This window comes from Capricornis sumatraensis, chromosome 15, assembly GCF_032405125.1.
Source record: "Capricornis sumatraensis isolate serow.1 chromosome 15, serow.2, whole genome shotgun sequence".
Classification (NCBI taxonomy): Eukaryota; Metazoa; Chordata; class Mammalia; order Artiodactyla; family Bovidae; genus Capricornis; species Capricornis sumatraensis.
Window position 1 is genome coordinate 35,934,136 of NC_091083.1, and position 21,044 is coordinate 35,955,179.

General features: G+C 41.3%; 1 protein-coding gene across 5 annotated transcripts in view; it reads left to right on the plus strand.

The window, feature by feature from the left end:
- CACNB2 (calcium voltage-gated channel auxiliary subunit beta 2) overlaps positions 1-21,044 on the plus strand; it is a 422,671-nt gene that overhangs the window by 269,608 nt on the left and 132,019 nt on the right. For 3 of the 5 annotated variants that reach the window (XM_068986884.1, XM_068986886.1, XM_068986885.1), the window contains exon 3: positions 20,623-20,742. In XM_068986884.1, the coding sequence (XP_068842985.1) occupies positions 20,623-20,742 (120 nt within the window). Of the gene's footprint in view, positions 1-19,716; positions 19,786-20,622; positions 20,743-21,044 lie in introns of those variants that run through there. The other 2 variants (XM_068986887.1, XM_068986888.1) reach the window with 1 other exon arrangement.

Sequence of the window (21,044 nt, forward strand, 5' to 3'; positions counted from 1 at the left end):
CTGCTTTCTGTCCCCGTGCATGTGACCTCTGCTGGTACTTCCTGGAAGTAGAAGCATATAGTATTAGTCCTTTTGTGATTGGCTTCCGTCCTCAGCATAATACCTTCAAGATTTTTTTTAATAAAAGCTATTTTTAAAAATTTAAATGAAAACTTCTAGCTTTAATGCAGGTAGTTTTAAGCTTTTTTCTTAAGAACAAGTGTTCCTAATTCCTTTAAAATATATATATACATATATATATTTAACTTTTAGGTAGATTTTATAATTTATTTACTTGTTCCTCATTGTGTTGCATCTTCATTACTGCGCACAGGCTTTCCCTAGTTGCAGTGAGTGGGAGTTACTCTGCCTGGGATTCTTATTACAGTGGCTTCTCTAGTTGCAGAGCACAGGCTCTAGGGTGTGTGGCCTTCAGCAGTTGTAAAGCACGGGCTTAGTTGCTACACAGCATGTGTGATCTTCCTGGGCCAGGGATCAAACCTGTGTCCTCTGCATCGGCAGGCAGCTTCTTAACCACTGGTGTGTTAAGTTGCTTCATTCATGTCTGACTCTTTGCAACCCCATGGACTGTAGCCTGCGAGGCTCATTGTTCATGGGATCCTCCAGGCAAGAATACTAGAGTAGGTTGCCGTTTTCTTCTCTAGGGGATCTTCCTGATTCAGGGATCGGACCCACATCTCCTGAGTCTCCTGCCTTGCAGATGGATTCTTTACCACTGAGATGCTGGGGAAGCCCCACTGGACCACCAGGGAAATCCTAAAATATATACATATATATTATATATGTTAGTGTTAACTGGATCACTAAGCCACATTTTCATTTTGGCTTTGGTTTAGTCAAACAATAAAAGGTTTTATTAGTTGAAAGTCCTGGAGTCTTACTGTCTAACTATGAAAAACATGCACTCTTTGCATGGGGGTCAAGAACTATTTTTAAGGAAGGTCCTGCTTAAAATTCTTTATCAAAGTAAGTGAGAAATGATTCATTCGAGAAACTGATTTTTGCAGGTTATTTTTAGAGGAAGGCGCATCAGGCTATTCTGAATTTTTTATATCACTAAAGACAAGACGAATGGGAAAGCAAAGAAATAATATCCCAACTGGGGGAATCCCCCTTTTAGAAAATATGTGGACTTTTCTCCATGCAGTCCCCACGTAATCCAGATTTTATATTAATCCACACGTTTCCCTCTCATCATGGGGGACAGTGCTTGTAAGCACTCCCCATGAGAGCAGTGGATTCTCTTAAAGTAGAAAGGAAAAAGATCAGCAGAGTGGTTCACTGCGGAGACCATGTCTTCAGAGGCAGTGCCTGCTGGGGAAATTGCACTGCTGGCTCTTGTCCTTTTCTTGTGTTGTCAGGAATGACAGATAGGAGTCCCTGCCCCTCCTCCCTAACAGAAGGTTGGTTTCACTGTGACTGAATTGCCTCCAGAGGTTGGAGTATAGAGGGCCAAAATCATAGTAGTGAGCCTGGCCTTCATTAAGTGCATGGTTCACATGGCCAGCCACGCATTCGTCATGTAGCTCACCCAGCACTCTGAAATCCTGCCGGCTTCAGGCGAGAAAGGCTGCCTATTCCAGGCATCTGTCTGGACACTGTGTGGAAACATTCTTAGGGCTTCATGGATATCACAAGATGGTAACTTGAAAATGATGGAACTTCCATTACAGAGATGTTCAAGTATTTTTAACATCATTGTTTTTGTTAAGTCGCTGAGTCATGTCCAACTCTTCACGACCTCATTGACTGTAGCATGCCAGGCTCCTCTGTCCTCCACTGTCTCCCAGAGTTTGCCCAGATTGGTGTCCGTTGAGTCCGTGATACTATCTAACCATCTCAGCCTCTGCCACCTACTTCTCCTTTTGCTTTCAATCTTTCCCAGCATCAGAGTCTTTTCCAGCAAGTCAGCTCTTCACATTAGATGGCCAATGTATTGGAGCTTCAGCTTCAGCATCAGTCCTTCCAATGAGTATTCAGGGTTGATTTCCTTTAAGAGTGACTGGTTTGATCTCCTTGCTATCCAGGGGACTCTCAGTCTTATCCATCACAATTTGAAAGCATCAGTTCTTCAGCACTCAACCTTCTTTATGGTCCAGCACTCACATCCATATATGACTATTGGAAAAACCATAGCTTTGACTATATGGACCTTTGTAGGCAAAGTGATGTCTCTGCTTTTGAATACACTATCTAGGTTTGTCATACCTTTCCTTCCAAGGAATAAGCATCTTTTAATTTCACGGTTGCAGTCACTGTCCAAAGTGAGTTTGGAGCCCACAGAAATAAAAGCTGTCACAAGGAGGCAAGAATATACAATGGGGCAAAGACAGCCTCTTCAATAAGTGGTGCTGGAAAAACTGGACAGCTACATGCAAAAGAATGAAATTAGATTATTACCTAATGCCATACACAAAGAAAAACTCAAAATGGATTAAAGATCTAAAATGTAAGACCAGAAACTATTAAACTCTTAGAGGAGAACATAGGCAGAACACTCAGTGACATAAAGCAAGGTCTTCTTTGACCCACCTCCTAAAGTAATGGAAGTAAAAACAAAAATAAGCAAGTGGGACCTAATTAAACTTAAAAGCTTTTGCACTGCAAAGGAAACTATAAATAAGGTAAAAAGACAACCCTCAGAATGGGAGAAAACAATAACAAGAAAACAACTGATAAAGAACTAATTTCCAAAATACACAAGCAGCTCATTCAACTCAATACCAGAAAAACAAACAACCAACCAAATCAAAAAGTGGGAAAGGGACCTGAAGAGATATTTCTCCAAAGAAGACATACAGATGGCTAACAAGCATGTGAAAAGATGCTCAGCATCACTCATTATTAGAGAAATGCACGTCAAAACTACAATGAGATAACACCTCATACCAGTCAGAATGGCATCTTCAAAAAGTCTATGAACAATAATGCTGGAGAGGGTGTGGAGAAAAAGGAACACTCTTGCACTGCTAGCGGGAATGTAAACTGATGGAGCTACTATGGAAGATGGTATGAAGACTCCTTAAAAAGCTAGGAATAAAACCACCATATGACCCAGTAAACCCACTGCTAGGTATATACCCTGAGGAAATGAAAACTGAAAAAGACACATGTACCCCAATTTTCATTATAGCACTATTTACAATAGCTAGAACATGCAAGCAACCTCAGTGTCCATCGACAGATGAATGGATAAAGAAGCTGTGGTACATATATACAATGGAATACTGCTCAGCCATAAAAAGGAATGCATTTGAATCTGTTCCAGTGAGGTGGACCAAGCTAGAGCCTATTATACAGAGTGAAGTAAGCCAGAAAGAGATATACGGATATAAAGAATATCTAAACACCATATTACAATAGTACAATATACTATCATAATATACTGTATCTAAAGTATATATAAATATCATATGCTGCTGCTGCTGCTGCTAAGTCACTTCAGTCGTGTCCGACTCCGTGTGACCCCATAGATGGCAACCCACCAGGCTCCTCTGTCCCTGGGATTCTCCAGGCAAGAATACTGGAGTGGGTTGCCATTTCCGTCTCCAGTACATGCATGCATGCTAAGTCGCTTCAGCCATGTCCGACTCTGTGCGACACCATGACCAACAGCCCACCAGGCTCCTCTGTCCACAGGATTCTCCAGGCAAGAATACTGGAGTGGGTTTCCATTTCCTTCTCCAAAATATCATATACTGACACACATAAATGGAATCTGAAGAGATGGCACTGATGAATTTATTTTCAAGGCCGCAATGGAGAAACAGACATAGAGAACAGACCTGTGGAAATGGTGAGTGGAGAGGAGGGAGAAGGGGAGATATATGGAAAGAGTAACATAGACATTTACAAGGCCATCTGTAAAATAGATAGCCAATGGGATTTAGCTGTATGACTCAGGGAACTCAAACAGGGGCTCTGCGACAGGCTAAAGGGTGGGATGAGGAGGGACGTCCAGGAGGGAGGGAACATGCGTGTACCCATGGCTGATTCTTGTTGATGTATGACCGAAAACCACAAAATTCTGTAAAGCAATTATCCTTCAATTCAAAACTTTTAAAAAGAAAAAAGAAAAGCTGTCACTATTTCCACTTTTTCCCCTTCCATTTGCCATGAAGTGATGAGACCAGATGCCATGATCTTAGATTTTTAGTGATGTTTCAAGCCAGCTTTTTCACTCTCCTTTTTCACCCTCATCAAGAAGTTCTTTAGTTCTTCTTCGCTTTCTGCCGTTAGAGTGGTATCATCTGCATATCTGAAGTTGTTGATATTTCTCCCAGCAATCTTGATTCCAACTTATGATTCACCCAGTCCAGCATTTTGCATGATGTACTCTGCATATAAGTTAAATTGTCCCCCCAAAAATTTTATATTTATAAACAGTACCCAAAATAACTTATCAAGTGTCTGATAAGTACCAAGGTGGGTGCCAGCTCGTCAGTCAGGAGCAGAAGCTCCAAATATTAACATAGAAAGTCCCTGGCCTTGTGGTAAGACCCTTCTCCACCAGGGAAAGGAGGACCTCGGTCTGTTGGCAGAAGATCAATGGCAGACCAGTGGAGTGCATACCTTTACAATGACTGGGAAGGCAGATCTGAATTTAATTGTCCTCAGCTGTCTACACGGGAGCATGGCAGGGAGTAGAGAGCTGGCACACAGCCCCCAGGTCCCATTAGGCTTTATGAAGGTGTGTGGTGTGAGTCAACAGCCAAGCCTATACATTCAAGCCCCTGTTCATCACTCCCCACTCAGCAGACCTGGGTCTAAGAGTCTGCACACAGGTGGAGAGATGTATTCTGAGAAGGAGAAATATGAAAAGAGGCTCACGCAGTCCTGAGAAACAGGCTCATGACCATTGGGCCAGAGAATTCCAGGGTCTCTGGCACCGAGACGATGTAGAGCAACCTTGTATGATATGGTAGTCATAAAATAACTGCTTATTATTCGCCTCTGTCATATCTGTCTCCCTCACTAGAATGTCAAGAGCCCCCACCCCTGCCTCTGCCAGTGTTCTCTGTAGATGTGTATATTACCAGCCACGGTTCTTGGCCTCCTTAATCAATAGAGATTGATAAGAGGCCAGACAGGAAATTTAGGCAAGGCTTTCTTGGGGCCTCCTGCTGCACCAGAGGGGAACAAGAACAACAGGTTCCCTTGACCATTGTCCTCGGGGCAGAAGTGAGCTGGTTCCTTATATGGCCTGCGGGTAGGGGTGTGTCCAGGAGTCGGGCTGGAGGGGTAGCTTAGGTAGTTTGCCCACCCCTTAGGTGGTGGAGTATGCAGGGGGCATGCGCAGTAGCCTGCTTTTTTTTTTTTTCCGAGCGTTCTGCTTTTGCTCCCAGCTCTTCAGAAACGGCAGTTGGATTTTTGGTCTTTTTGTATCTTCTTGTGCATAATTTGTCCTAACTGCAAAAGCACATGGTTATTTGTAGTCCCTTACAGCTTCCCTGGTGGCTCAGATGGTAAAGCGTCTGCTTACAATGAGGGAGACCCGGGTTCAATCCCTGGGTCGGGAAGATCTCCTGGAGAAGGAAATGGCAACCCACTCCAGTATTCTTACCTGGAAAACCCCATGGATGGAGGAGCCTGGTAGGCTACAGTCCATGGGGTTGCAAAGAGTCGGACAGGGCTGAGCGACTTCACTCACTTCACAGTTTCTTTGGGCTTTCTAGGTGGCACTAGTGGTAAAGAATCCACCTGCCAATGCTGGAGATGCAAGAGACGTGGGTTCAATCCTTGAGTCGGGAAGACCCCTTAGAGTAGGAAATGGCAACCCACTTCAGTATTATTGCCTGGAAAATCCCATGGACAGAGGAGCTTGGCAGGCTACAGTCCATGGAGTTGCAAAACAGTCAGACACAACTCAGAATGCACACGCTAGTTTCTTTGTATTTTGTGGCTCAAGGAGACATTTGTCCAGTTAAAAGTACTGCAGTAAAGGGTCTCAGGTTCCAGTCTGTCTCATACACACTGCTGTTGAGGATACAGAGGTGAAAAAAAAAATCCCTGCCCTTCTCTTGGACATAAGATTCTAATGTATGTGGATGCTGGGGGAAGGGAGATAATATTTAGTTTTCTGCAATATTATATTAAATGATTGTCATTTAAATGAAGTAGAAGACATAGGTGTATCTTTGGTTTGGAGTGCTCGAGGTTGGTGTCTGTTTTCACAGTGGAAGCCTCTAGCATATAACATAAGCATACTGTAGCATCTGTGTAACAGTATCACCAGGCCAAAGGGCAAAGGTCAGCAGACATGGCCAGCAGTCACCAAGTCTTCCCTAATCTTTACCAAACTGTCTTCCTACCAAACTGTCAAGCCGTATTTTCCCCTGCCTGATGGAAGTTTTATTATCATTTAAGTTCATTATACTTTTGGACTTAAAGCAAAGCATATATTTTCATGTGTTTTGGTCCATTCAGGCTGCTATTTCAAAATATGAGAGACTGAGTGGCTTATAAACAACAGAAACATCTAACAATTCTGGGGACTGGAAGCATGAGATCAAGGCGCTGGCAGAGTCTAGTTCCTAGTTCATAAAAGGCCATCTTGTCACCAAGTCCTCACTTGGTAGGGGGGACAAGGGAGGTTTCTGGGGTCTTTTTACAAGGGCACTAATCCCATCATGAGGGCTCCTGCTTATGATCTATCTACCATCCCAAAGCCCTACCTCCTAATACAATCACCTTGGGGATCCAGTGTCAACATATGAATTTGGGGGGGATGCAAGCATTCAGCCTATGGCACCATGTATTAAATATTTGCAGTTTAAAAATGCTTTATTATTTGTGAAAACTGAAATACATAAATTTCCTTTTTTAAAAAGTTTGGTTCTGCTGGTCTTCAGTGCTGTGCCCGGGATTCCTCTAGTTGCAGTGAGTAAGGGCTACTCTTTGTTGCAGGCGCGGGCTTCTCACTGCACTGGCTTCTCTCATTGCAGAGCACAGGCTCTGGGCGGTCTGGTTTCAGTAGCTGTGGTACATGCATTTAGTTGCTCTGAGGCATGTGGGATTTCCTCAGACCAGGGACTGAACCCCTGTCCCCAGTATTGGTAGATGGATTCTTAACCACTGGACCACCAGGGAAATCCCATGAATTGCATTTTACCAGCAGTCTATGTCCAGTGTTTTCTGAAATATCCTTAATAGAGTCTGGATTTTCTAACATTAATAATAATTAATAGAACCAATGGCATATTTCCAGCTAATCAATCTGAAATTTGCAGCGTATTTTTAAACATGGATTTGTGTGAACCATGTTCACACATGGTTCTTAAATCACTTCCTGAAGGTAGGTTAGCTGCTTAAAGGAGGCAGTAACTGTTTTGGATCAGTAGGGTACATTATTTCTAAGTACTACATACCAGGTCCTTTTTCAACCAACTCCCTGATCGTGTAGCCTGTTTTTAATATTAAATCTCTTTGAACCAAAGTCGTATCTTTCTGGAAGTTTAGGCTTTGAGAGCAGTATATTAATAATGAATTACCAAATTACTGAGTCATTTGGCCTGCTTCAGTATCTCACCTAGTACCACAGAATTATTTAAGCAGTCATATGAGACAAGCCCAGTGTTTCGGTGGAAACTTCAAATAATTACTTTAACACATTGTCTACAGAGAAAGGTGATACTCTAAAATGTTAACATTTCATGCCAAAGTACTTTACATTTTTGTTTCTTACCTGATATAGTTCCCACATCAACATTTACTCTCTTTCTTTTCTTGAAATGTGCATCAAGAGTTTTTCAGAAGATCTCAAGTGTTCTTCCCTTCCCCACATGCAAAAAACTTTCAAGGTTAAATCAACAAATTAGGGACATTGTATATCTGCAGACTCTCTTTTTGCAACACCGAAAAGATTTTCAGAGGGTTTTGTTGCACAATTCATTTGCAACAAGAATGAGGTTTTTACTTCTAGTCAGAAAAATGGCAATGTTACAGAAAAAAAATTTAAATTAACCCCCAAATTAAAAGCATAATAGTCTTACTCCTATATCTTCTGTTATTTTTGTGTACTCCCAGCATTTTTACATACATGCATGTGTATGATTATGGAAATGATTCAGGTTTTCAATTTTTCTTTACTTTTTTTTTAACCAAATATTATCACCATAAACATTTGCCTATAATGCCTTTTAGCCCGTGTAACCATTATTAAGGTTGTGTCATAATGTACGTGTATGAACCATAGTTTAAGAAATTTTCTTCTTTATTAATTGATTATTTTAGTTATTTTTGACTGCAATGGGTCTTCGTTGCTGTGTGCAGGCTTTTCTCTAGTTGCAGCAAGCTGGGGCTATTCTCCAGTTGCGGTCCGAGGGCTTCTCATTGCGGTGGCTTCTCTTGTTGCAGAGCATGGGCTCCAGGGCACAGGGGCTTCAGTAGTTGTGGCGTATGGGCTTAATTGCCCCGTGGCATGTGGGATTCTCCCAGACCAGGGATCGAACCTGTGTCCCATGCATAGGCAGGCAGATCCTTAACCATTGGACCACCAGAAAAGTCCAAGAATTTTTAAAGAACAATCACTAGTCTGGATACCTATTAGTCAAGATACGTATCTAGATACAAACCAAAAGAACGTGATTTTCCCAAAGGGCTGTACGAAAGTAAAACAGACTGTCAACAGGATGTGAAAGTGTTGGTTGTAGTGTCTCTCCATAACACTATGAACTGGTATTTTGGCAACAGTACACATTTAATAAGGAAATGCATCTTAATTTAGTGATGCTGAACCCTTTTTCCAGATGCTTATGACTAGCTGATGTTTTGGTGAATCTTGTATCCATATCCTTTGTCTGCTTGTCTATTGTTCTCTTGCTCTGTTTTGTACCAGTAAGAATAACTGCTGTATGCACAGAAAATTTTAGAGGGTAAAATCTTTCAGGACGGAAGCCCTGTCCCTTTTACAGCTCTGGGATTCCCTGGAGGATGCATGTGCTGACTGTCCTTGAATGTCTGTGGACTGATGTGATGGTTCATTGTCACCTCAGCAAATTTTCCCTGGAAGGTAGGAACCAAGATTCATTCTCTGATGGTTCTGCCACTCAAAAAAAGGCTCACAGTTGGATATGCCATCTTTTGATGTGAACTTTATTTAGTAGTAGAGAGCCTGTGAAGATGTTCCAGAGTTGTTTATTTGTCCAGCTATTACTTGAATTCCTTTTAAATATATGTTGTAAAATTGCTTGAAGAAATATCTTTTTCCTGTGCTGGCTTGATTTTTTTAAAACATTCCATCTTACTAGAAGTTATATGTATAGTCACGCTTTTTTCTGCTGTGAATTTAAACTCTATCCTCCTAGGACTGGCAGGGGTAGTGTATGAGAAGTAACAGTCTGTAAACAGTCATAGAATATGTCATATTTACAATGTATATTCAACCATCTGTAAGAAAATCCTCAAGAATATTCTTTCTAGTAGCTTTGACTTACTGTACTCAGATTGCATGGGGGCAATGAATCTGAGCAGTATTTACATAACTTGCCTGTGGCTACACAATGAGTCATTAGCAGTTTTAGGATTGGAAATATAAGTCCCTGGACTGAGGGAGAAAAATTAATGGAAAAAGAAGCTTCATAGAAAGTAAGTGTTAATCACATTTTCAGAATGTAAAGTCTCTCTTACATTCCTTGAAGAAGGATGCTATATAAATTTTAAGTATAATGTCTTCTCTTTTTAGTAGTTTGCTTGTTATGGAACATGTTTATTTAATCTACTGACTTAGAGTTGACATTTACACTAAGTTAATGAACTTGGTATTTATTGAGGTTTATGATAAAATTCCAAGTATATCTTCAGGCTGAAGTTTTTGTTTTATTCTTCTGCTCATCATAGCAAATATTTATTGCCATTAACTATGAGTCAGTAAGATTGCTGTGGGTGTGGGTTTTTTGCGGGGAGGAGGGTTGGCCAAAAAGTTTGTTCTTATGGGAAAAACTTGAACAGATTTTTTGACCAACCCAATAGTAAGGAAAAGACATGAGAATATTTAGGAATGTTTTAAGAGTTTAGGAATGCTAAGGAGGACCTCATACAGCAGAAGAGTTCAAGCTCTAGGATGTGAGAAAGAAAAGGCTCTGTTTCTCTGGTAACCCTAGTCATTCATTTAACACATGTTTATAGAGCATCTGTTTTGTGCCAGGCACTGTTCTAAGCACTTGGGATAAATGAGTAAATTAAACAGGAGAAAAGGTCTATGCCTTCATGGATGTTATATTCTAGTGGAGGGAGAGAGACACTAACCAATAAACATAACTAAACTATATTGTATGTTGGAAAGTGACAGCTCCATTTTTAAAAAGTACAGCAGGCTAAAGGAGATTAGATATTCTGGAGGGCTTTGGGAATTGCAATTTTAAATAGGATGGTTAGGAAAGTCCTCATTGAACAGGCACCAAGACTTCCCTGTTGGTCCAGTGGTTAAGAATCTGCCTTGCAATGCAGAGGATATGGGTTCAATCCCTGGTCGGGGCGCTGAGATCCCCCATGCCTCGAGCAACTAAGCCGGCACACCACAACTAGAGAGCCCGTGTGCCACAACTTCTGAAGCCCGCATGCCCTGGAGCCTGCATGCCACAACTTCAGAGTCTGTGTGCTTAAAGGAAGGATCCCATGTGCCACCACTAAGACCCTTGGTGGCCTCATTTTAAAAAAAGAAATGAAAGGGTGCCAGCTGAGAAAAGACTTAGAGGTGATTGTACTGTGAAGATCTAAGGAGAAAGCTTTCCTGGTGCCTATGAGGAGCTTCAGTGAGGTTGAAGCAAAAAGGAGGTTGTGGGAGAGGTGATCCAACCAAGGAGACTCAGAAAGAACAGCCAGTAGGTAAGAGAAAGACCACCAGAGAGTGGTTTGGGAAAGCAACTTTGAGAAAGTGAATGATAGGATGGGTGCTGTGCTAAGTTGCTTCAGTCATGTCCTATGTGGCCCTATGAACTGTGGCCCACCAGGCTCCTCTGTCCATAGGATTCTCCAGGCAAGAATACTGGAGTGGGTTGCCATTTCCTTCTCCAGGGAATCTTCCCAGCCCAGGGATTGAACCTGAGTCTCCTGCATTGGCCGGCAGATTCTTTACCACTAATGCCACCTGGGAATCCTGAGAGGATGGGGTAGTGGTGGTGGTTTAGTTGCTAAGTCATGTCAACTCTTGCAACCCCATGGACTATAGCCTGCCAAGCTTCTCGGTCCATGGGATTGTCCAGGCATGAATACAGGAGTGGGTTGCCATTTCCTTTTCCAGGGGATCTTCCCAACCCAGGAATCGAACCCGGGTCTGCTGCATTATAGACAGATTCTTTACCAGCTGAGCTTCAAGGGAAGCCCTGAAAGGACGGGGAGTGATATTAACCTACCAAGTAAGATGAGCACTGAGAATTGACCATTGGATTTAACCATTTATTGCTGATGACCCTGAGTAGTTTTGAGGGCAGTGGTGGGAGAGAGTAACTTTAAAAAAGACCCATAAAGAAGAATTGAAGTGAGCATGAGCTTTTTTTTTTTCCTACAAAGGAGAGCAAAAAAAAAAAAAAAAAATGAGGTAGAAACTGGCAGAGAAAATGGAGTTCAGAGGAGGTCTTCTTAGGCAGAGGAAATAATAGTATCATGTCATCTGCATATAATGACAGATTTTCCTCTTCCCTTCCAGTTTACACACTTTTATTTCATTTTCTTATCAGATTGATGTGGCTAGGACTGTCAATACTATGTTGAAAAGAAGTAGTGAGAGTGGGCATCCTTGTCTTTTCCCAGATTTTAGCAGGAAGGCTTTCAGCTTTTTATCACTGTGTATTAGATTGGTTTCGAGTTTGCCATTAATAGCTTTTATTATGTTGAGATATGTTCCCTCTATACCCACTTTATTTGGTAAGAGTTTTTAATCATGATTAGGTGTTGTCTTTTATCACGTGCTTTTTTTTGCATCTATTGAGATAATCATGTGAAGTGAAGTCGCTCAGTCCTGTCCAGCTCCTTGCCGATCCCATGGACTGTAGCCAACAAGGCTCCTCTGTCCATGGAATTTTCCAGGCAAGAGTACTGGAGTGGGTTGCCATTTCCTTCTCCAAATCATGTGGTTTTTGTCTTTTCTTTTGTCGATGTGGTGTATCATATTGATTACGCAAAGGGAAATAATAGTATGTGTGTATGCTGAGCAGACTCAGTAGGAAGACTAAAGGTAGTGATGTTCACTCAGAGTTTAAGGCTGTATGCACACCTGTCATGAATTCCCGTACTCCAGATTTCCTATAAGTGCTTCATTCACTCCTTTTTCCTCATTCAATTTTTTTCAGCAATATTTTGAAAAAGTCCAACTCTCCCAAGCCACTATTTTTCTGCTTCTTGCCTATTCATTTCCTTCCTCATGAATGAAAAATGAATTTTCAAAGAAGTTATATTAGCATGAAAAACTTTTGCTATCTATTACTATCAATAAATATAAGAAGCCTAAAAAACTACCCCAGCACACACACACGAATATTGCTGTAATTATGAAGAGAAATCACTTATCCTATGCTTGAAATCCAAAACTCAAAATAATATGAGAATTCCCATCTAATGTTAGCTTTCTCAAAATGGTTCTTTGTGAAAGTGTCAAATTTTACAAATATTGGACAGAAGCTCTTCTACAAAACATAAATAGCCATCATACCCTTGGTTCGAAGAATAATTGAGTGGTAAGTGTTTTAATGTATTGTAATGTAATGTACTCTGAAAAATACGTAAGTCACATCACTGAGCCTTGGATCTACCGTTTATACTTTTTAATAATTTTCGTTTCAGTGCCACTACAATGGTTCCTATTGAACTGAAAGATTACTCAGGAGACACTTGAATTGCAGCCAGCTTCAGACAAGAGTAGCTGCCAGAGAGGCTACTGAAGACCAGCTTGCCAAACTTATGTTCATTTTCAGGGAAAAGGGGAAGTTTTCAGTAGCCAGTTTCTTGACTTCCATTGTTTCCCTATTCTAGTTATCTACTTTCCATTGTAGATAAGTAACAAAAAGAATGCTTTCCAGTTGGGATGCTCTGAAGTGAAGAAAATTTCAGGGTAGCAGGCACATTGTCACAAAACTGTGTTACACTGATGAATGAGAAAGTATCTGTTTCATTGCACCTTCATTGTGCCTTTGGGAAGATAAAATTGGAGAATCTGTGAAGGTGTGTGTGTGGAGTGGTTGGAGGGGGAGAGTGTGTCAGAAGGGAGGGAAGAAGGGAAGGGGAGAATGGGAGTGGGGAGAGTGCCAGGTTCAGCAAAGATAGAGCTAAGAACTTGAAAGTCATGACAAACTATGACCTTTAAAAATGGCTATGTGTGTGCCTGGCAGACAGAAACATGTTTTCTATAGCACAGGAAACTATATTCAATATCTTATAATAACATATCAGAAAAGAATCTGAAAAAGAATATATATGCAAACACATACACACACACACACACACACACACATATATACCCCCATATGTGTGCTCAGTCATGTCTGACTCTTTGCACCCCATGGACTGTAGCCCACCAGGCTCCTCTGTCCATAGGATTTTACAGGTGAGAATACTGAAGTGGATTGCCATTCCCTTCTCCAGGGGATCTTCCTGACCCAGGGATGGAACCCACATCTCTTGTCTCCTGCACTGGCAGGTGGATTCTTTACCATAGTGCCACCGGAGAAGCCCATATGTATATATACATATATATATAATAATATATATAAGTGCATCACTTTACTACATAGTTGAAACTAACACAGCATTGTAAATCAACTATACTTCAACTTTTTAAAGAATTTTTTTAAATGTATTTTTGATTAACAGAAAGATAAGTTGCATGTAAGGATCTGTTCTGGCTTTTAATTTTCTAAACTGATTGCATGTATGGAACTTCAATTTAGATTGCTAAAGTTGACCCCTATCTCCATCAATTTTTAGCTTTGTAACGTCGCTCAGGTAACTTCTCTATGCTAAAGTTTTTTCATCAGTGAAAAATGGAGAAAAATTAATGATTAAATTATGTAATATTGGTGAATCCACACAGTGCCTAGTACAGTATAGGCATTCATTCAAGATTAGCAGTGATGTGACTTCCCTGATGGCCCATTGGTTAAGACCCCTGCAGGGGGGATGGGTTCAATCCCTGATTGGGGAACTAAGATCTCACATGCCCCATGGTGAGGCCAAAAGATTTTTTTTTTAATAGCAATTGTTATTATCACTTGTCTACATTGTCTAACCTTAATAAATTGACTGCTTGAATTCACATAATATAGAAGAGTCTCAAAAACCTCCTGACATTAGCCTTTATGAGGTAGTCCTTAATTTAGAAGGAAGAAAATCAGAGAACTCCCTTTAAAACTTATAAGACTTTATTTTCCCCATAATGTGGAATTTACTGACAACTTAAATGCCACTTCTAATTCAGAAAATCAAACTTGTGTAAGAAGTTTTTCTGCGAGGTCATGCCACATAAATGAAGAGATTCCTAGAATACGTATTCCACACGTATTACCTACAGAGAGAGAAAGAGGAGGAAGCTTAAATAAATACACCAGCAGAATAGCACATTAGCGTCCCTGATCGTGCTTCATTCCTTGTCCTCAGGGCCTTAGCATATGCCATTCCCTCTCCTATATTGCTTTTCCCAGCACATCCCAAGGCTGACTTGTTTTTTCTTTATCTTTTGGGGTATTTCAACTTAAATATCATCTTTTATGATGATCTCATCTTCCCAATTAAAGTGGTATCTTCCCACCATCATTCTTTCATCTCAGCCTGTTCAGTTTTTTCACTGTAATTATTTTCTGGTAATTATTTTAATTGACCTTCTTCACTAGAATGTCAGGCTCCATGATGGGAACAAAGTCATATTCCTAGCATTTAACTTACAGTTATAGCACTTATGATCCCAAAGTATTAAGTAATGAATAAATGCTTGTGGTGGGTGTTTAGGTGTTTTGTTTTGTTTGGGGGCAAACTATAATGTCTTCACCAGTACTTAGGAAACTTATACAGAGTTTACAAATTTTCCTGTGCTCCTGAGAAAATTGAAGCTAATATTTTAGCTGATACTTAATCATAACAGATTGAACTTGCATAGATTTATTACCATCACCTCTGACACTATTTTCAAGTTTATCCAAATGGCAGGCCAGTCACATCTAAGACATTCATGACTGACTGGGTTTGAGTAGTAATTTTGTGACACTGGCAAACCGAAGTAAACAATATTAATGAAAATGGGCTTCATCTCAATAACTTGTGTCAGTTTGAACTGTGAGTCAAGAACTCTCATTATCAGTAGGCAATTTATGGTTTTGTTCCTAAAGAAACCAACAAAGCAGAAGTCAGCAATTCATTTTCTTAGAGACATTCAGATGACTTTACAGGGAAAAAGTTAGTTTTTCTAAAACTATGAAAAGAGATGACAATATGAGAAATGAAAGAATCATCTCCCCCAGCCAAGACTAAGACAGAACCCTTTTCGTCTTAGTCTTTATCCTTGGAAGTCTATCCCATTCTGCTTTTTTTCCCTAAAAGTTGGCCTGATCAATAAGGAAATGGCTTGTCTATCTATGCCATAGAACAGGGGTTCCCAGCTTCCAGGATCTAATGCCTGATGATCTGAGGTGAAGCTGATATAATAATAATAGGAATAAAGTGCACAATAAAGATAATGCAGTTGAAAGTGAAAGTGTTAATCATTCAGTTATGTCTGACTGTTTGCAACTCCATGGATTGTAGCCCGCAAGGCTCCTCTGTCCATGGAATTCTCTGGGCAAGAATAATGGAGTGGATAGCCATTCTCTTTTCCAGGGGATCTTCCCAACCCAGGGATCAAACCCAGTTCTCCTGCATTATAGGAAGATTCTTTACCACCTGAGCCACCAGGAAAGCCCTTGAATCATCCCCAAACCATCCCGCCCTCAGTCCATGGAGAACTTGCCTTCCGCGAAACCAGTCCCTAGTACCAAAAAGTACTGCTGCCATAGAAGGTCAGTTCAGTTCAGTTCAGTTCAGTCGCTCAGTTGTGTCCAACTCTGCGACCCCATGAATCGCAGCACGCCAGGCCTCCCTGTCCGTCACCAACTCCCGGAGTTCACTCAGACTCGTGTCCATCGAGTCAGTGATGCCATCCAGCCATCTCATCCTCGGTTGTCCCCTTCTCCTCCTGCCCCCAATCCCTCCCAGCATCAGGGTCTTTTCCAATGAGTCAACTCTTCACATGAGGTGGCCAAAGTACTGGAGTTTCAGCTTTAGCATCATTCCTTCCAAAGAAATCCCAGGGTTGATCTCCTTCAGAATGAGCTGGTTGGATCTCTTTGCAGTCCAAGGGACTCTCAAGAGTCTTCTCCAACACCACAGTTCAAGTCCACTGTGCCACTGACTTAGCATTGTTCTGTACGTGAGTCCTGTACATTTGAAATCTTGAGTGTCTGAGATGGGATGCACTTCGGTCTACAATCGAGGTAACCTCGGGATACTATATGGAACTTGATTTTGTCCAAGAGCATTGCTTTAGGCTTCATATGAAGATTTCTTACAGGATTAGATGACCCACTTGGGATGCAAGAAGCCATTCCTCAATAAACTGATGACTCTTACCCTTTTGGTTTTAAAAGAGGAAGTACAAGAGCACTCAAGAAAAATGTGAAAATAGACATGGAAATAGACATATGATCAACACAGAGTACAGCATGAAAAAAGCCAACTTTATAAATCCAAAAATATGTGTTAAAGGCAAAAGGCAATGCTTTTTGTGTAAATATTTGACATAAATTGGAAAACAACAGAAACTTAATAAATAGAAGCATCAATTAATACAATTAACTAACGTTTCCTGTAAGTGAAGAATGCACATTTAGAGTAAAGGTCCTGAGCAGATAAGTAAGTGATCCCAGATGAGCTATTGTTAGACATTAGGCGCAGGTTACATTTTGGAACTGTATGATGAAAAGAATATTAAGATGTAGAAAAGGAAATCTGAGATGTACCTGCCAGGGCAAATATTACAAAGTTCAACTAATCGTACTGAAGGAACCCCAGAGATCGGGGTACAGCTTGTGATGAACCTCATTTGGATTTACGAAAATGACCGCCAGCTCTTCATGACAGAAGGCAGAATGACCCAGAAAGTCCTTATGGTCCCAAAGGCGAAAGCTTAATTAGATACACCACTTCTAACTGCATAAATCAACACTTTCTAAAGGAAGGAGATTAATTGTAAGGCACATGTTGGGAGGGTGACTTTTGAAAACGCAAGAACTCTGGAGGCTAAATTATGCTACCATTTAATAGTGAGGCTTTTTGGGTGGGCAAATTTCAGGCAGAGGTTATTTGTGTGTCTCTTCATTCTACAATGGATTCATGTAACTTCTATAATTAAAAATATTTTGAAAGTGTATGCTTCACAGATCCAAAGAATGAAATCCATGAGGACATCTGTTCAAGTCACAGCTCACATTGTAAAGTGGTCAGAGGTTAATATATTGTTGCAGATATTCAAAAGATCCTTGCCAAAACTCAGTGCAGAGGGTATTTTATGCTGCTTACTTATTTCAACCTGGTAACAGGTCTCAAAATGACTATGTAATTAAAAGCATCATCTGATTATAATCAAAGGATTTTTAAATCTTACTTTGTTTATAGTGGAACAAGATCACACACAATTGTGTGTGTGTGTGTGTGTGTGTGTTACACTCTTCCTGTCATTATGGACTTCTTAATAGGAGAAATTTTGTATCTTCCCTGAGGTGTGACCTGACCGTGTGGGGGGGCCTAATGTCCTTTATGGGATATAATTGTGCTTCCTGGTAATTTTCTACTATGCTAGTCCTGCTGTGGGCATTCCTGATGGCTCCATGGTTTAAAAAAAAAAAAGACCCTGCAATGCAGGAGACACAGCTTCGATCTCTGGGTCAGGGAGATCCCCTGGAGAAGGAAATGGCAACCCACTCCAGTATTCTGGCGTGGGAAATCCTATGGACAGAGGAGCCCGGTGGGCTACAGTCCATATAGTCACAAAAGAGTCAGACACGACTGAGGGACTAAAGAATTCCTGCTATAGGAACCCCTCTGAGAAAATTAGGATTACCCTAGCATGTGTGCTGGTGTAGAAAAACTCCTATCACCCCTGTGAATTTTAGAAGAACCAAAAAATTGCAGTGCATTTTCTGTGTCCCATGCATTTCATATTCACTTGATAAAAATATAAGTAATCTATTAATTTATGTTATACCACAGTGAACGTGCATTTGATCTACAGTGTTAATTCTAAAGCCTCTCCTGTATTTTCTATTTAAGTCATGAAGATTGGTCTTAACCTAGAAATGAAAGGAATAGGGATGGGGAGGGTTGGGGAAAATGGGGAGAGGGTGGTAGGATGGAGGGAGGGAGGGGAAAAGTAAGGAAGATTTTCTTAAGAATGCTTTCTTTCATTTGCATGAAACTTTACAAAATAATTACTCCCCCCTCAAACAAAACATAGTTTAGAATGCAGTGATAGAATTTTATGTTTACTTTAGGAAACCTGGAAGTGTGTATTTCTTCATAAACTCAAAAAAGTAATCCCATTAATACTGGAAATGAATAAGTATGATTCTTCCCCAAGCCTCAGTCACTTTATTTATAAGAAGAGTTTGGACTAAATGGTTCTATGAATATTAACTCCAGCTAATAAATCAACCAAGCTTTTACATTTGTTCCTAATTGCTGTGATAGCAATTCACATGGTTATTTATCCCAGTGACTTTATTTGGAAAGGTAGTTGCTCAGCTGGAGAAGCGGTTCAAAGTCATTTTGAGCTCCGGTAAATTCATTGCTTAGCGCTGTGGTTACTTTCAAGTCCTATTTCAGTGAGCAAATCTCTCTCTTGCATTTTGTTTAGGAAATGGAACCATCAAGAGCGGCTTTATATTAGAATGGAAAAGCATGATTTGATTTCGATTGCCCAACAATATCATATATCATATTATCTATGAATTGCCCTATGGCATAGGATATACTTTCCGCAGCAGATTAATGGAAAGAGATCGTTACGAGGAAAATAAAAAGGGAGAGAGTACAGGTTTCATCTTTGAGACGTTTCATCTGAAATAGAAGCATGTCAAACATCCCAGGTGCCTGTTACTATAAAATCAAAAAGCCCTTTCCAGCTGTTTACACTTCAGATGCAAAATGGCAATTTGACAGACTAACCGGGTGATGTGAGCGTCTGCGTAAAAAGGCTACAGACGGAGCATGCCCAGTGCGGTGAGCGCGTCCTCCGCCCTCCCCCTCCAGATCTCTGAAGATAAGCCTTGAACTTTGCACTTGCAAATGTCACTGCATACGTTTTGCACTAGGTTGGTTTTTTATTTTTTCCCCTTAAGGTTTTCTCACAACTAATGTCTTTGAACAATCCAAGAGCAGGGAAGATGAGAGGGTCATAAGATGGGTGAAGTTTAGGACGAGTTGATGCCTGTCTTTGGATGCGCTTGAAGTGTTATCTTTAAAGCAATCGAAAGCATCCAAGTGTTTGTTTCCCCTTCCCACTGGGATGGGAAAATAAGAATCTCTTTGGATTGGAGTCCTCCGGGGTAAGAAGTGAAAGCCCCGGAGGCAGAAAGGGACGGAGAAGCGGGGGTTTGCCCAGAGCATGGATGGGAAGCGAGCAGGGGTTCTGCGGGGCTCAGCGCGCACTGAGGATCGGTGCCCAGGGCTGCAGCTGCGGACGGGAAAGGCGCTGTCTGGCTGATGAAGGCCACCTGGATCAGGCTTCTGAAACGCGCCAAGGGAGGAAGGCTGAAGAATTCGGATATCTGTGTAAGCTTCAGGGCTTTCGTAGAGGGGAGACGTTATTTTGTCGTTGTTTCTGTCGCTGGTACAAGTGAGGGCTGTCTGGGGCTCCTGTGATTAGTAATATGATGCTGATTGCGAGAGCGGGAGCGGAAGAGAGTCCTCTCATCCTCTAGCTCCTTTTCCTCTGCGGTGGTTTATCGCCCTAGGAGCTCCCCCTGGGCAGGTGTTTTCCCCGTAGACAGCTTTGACGAAATATCTACTTAAAGGGATTGAAAAAGATATGTTGCTTAAAGATTGAGGGAAGCTGGCAGCTGTTGCCTTACAGTTTTGTCAGAGGAGGCATTGGGTGAATCAGAGGTACCAAAGGATGCTTAAGATCAAAGAGGGGGTCATCTATGGGAGTGGCGTGTCAGAGAGTTCAAGTTAATAACTCCCTTGACTTTATGTTTGCTGTTGGTTTTTTTAAAGCGTATATTCTTCCTAATTGCATATTCGCACTGTAGCTGTGGACTGTTCTTGAAGCTCTCCTTGAAAACGGTGTGTGTGTCCTTCACTGCACTGCACCACAGAGTCGGTTTAATGATAAGAGAACTTGTTCCGGCTTCCAGAAAGGCTCCTAATTAGACCATAAGATTTAGGAAGGAAAGGTATCAATAACTTGGACGGCGTAACTCTCCTAGTGAGTGGTCCGCAAACCAAAGCTGGATGTGGGTAGCTGGTTTGCCACCAAAAGGGGTTATTTTTATTCCTCTTTTCAGGAATGGACAGCACAATCTAGGAAGCTAACTGCCGTGTCAGTGAGACTTTTCTGTGGCCAGCATCCTAGACGGAATCTCTTTTAATGTCCGTTTTCCTCTCCAGGGTTCGGCAGACTCCTACACCAGCCGTCCATCCGATTCAGATGTTTCTTTGGAGGAAGATCGGGAGGCAGTGCGCAGAGAAGCAGAGCGACAGGCCCAGGCCCAGCTGGAAAAAGCAAAGGTAAAACCCTTCCTTCTCTGCCAAGCACTTTGGGCATTGTGCTGAATCCACGGTGGGCCACCTGCGGAAGTTCCTTCTGAAATGTATATCTGGTCTGTCACCGTGATTCCTTGATGGGCTGTAAAGAGGTACAGGATGTGGAATGAATTGTCTTCCCTTGGTAGAAAAGGGCAGTGTAATACATGAGTGGTCTTGCCTTTTATGTTGTTTTATAATCCATGGGTGGATGGTTTATTTAGATGCAGAAAAATGATCCCTGAATATACAAAGAGGAAAAACTGCTTCTACTAGGAAAAGGATTT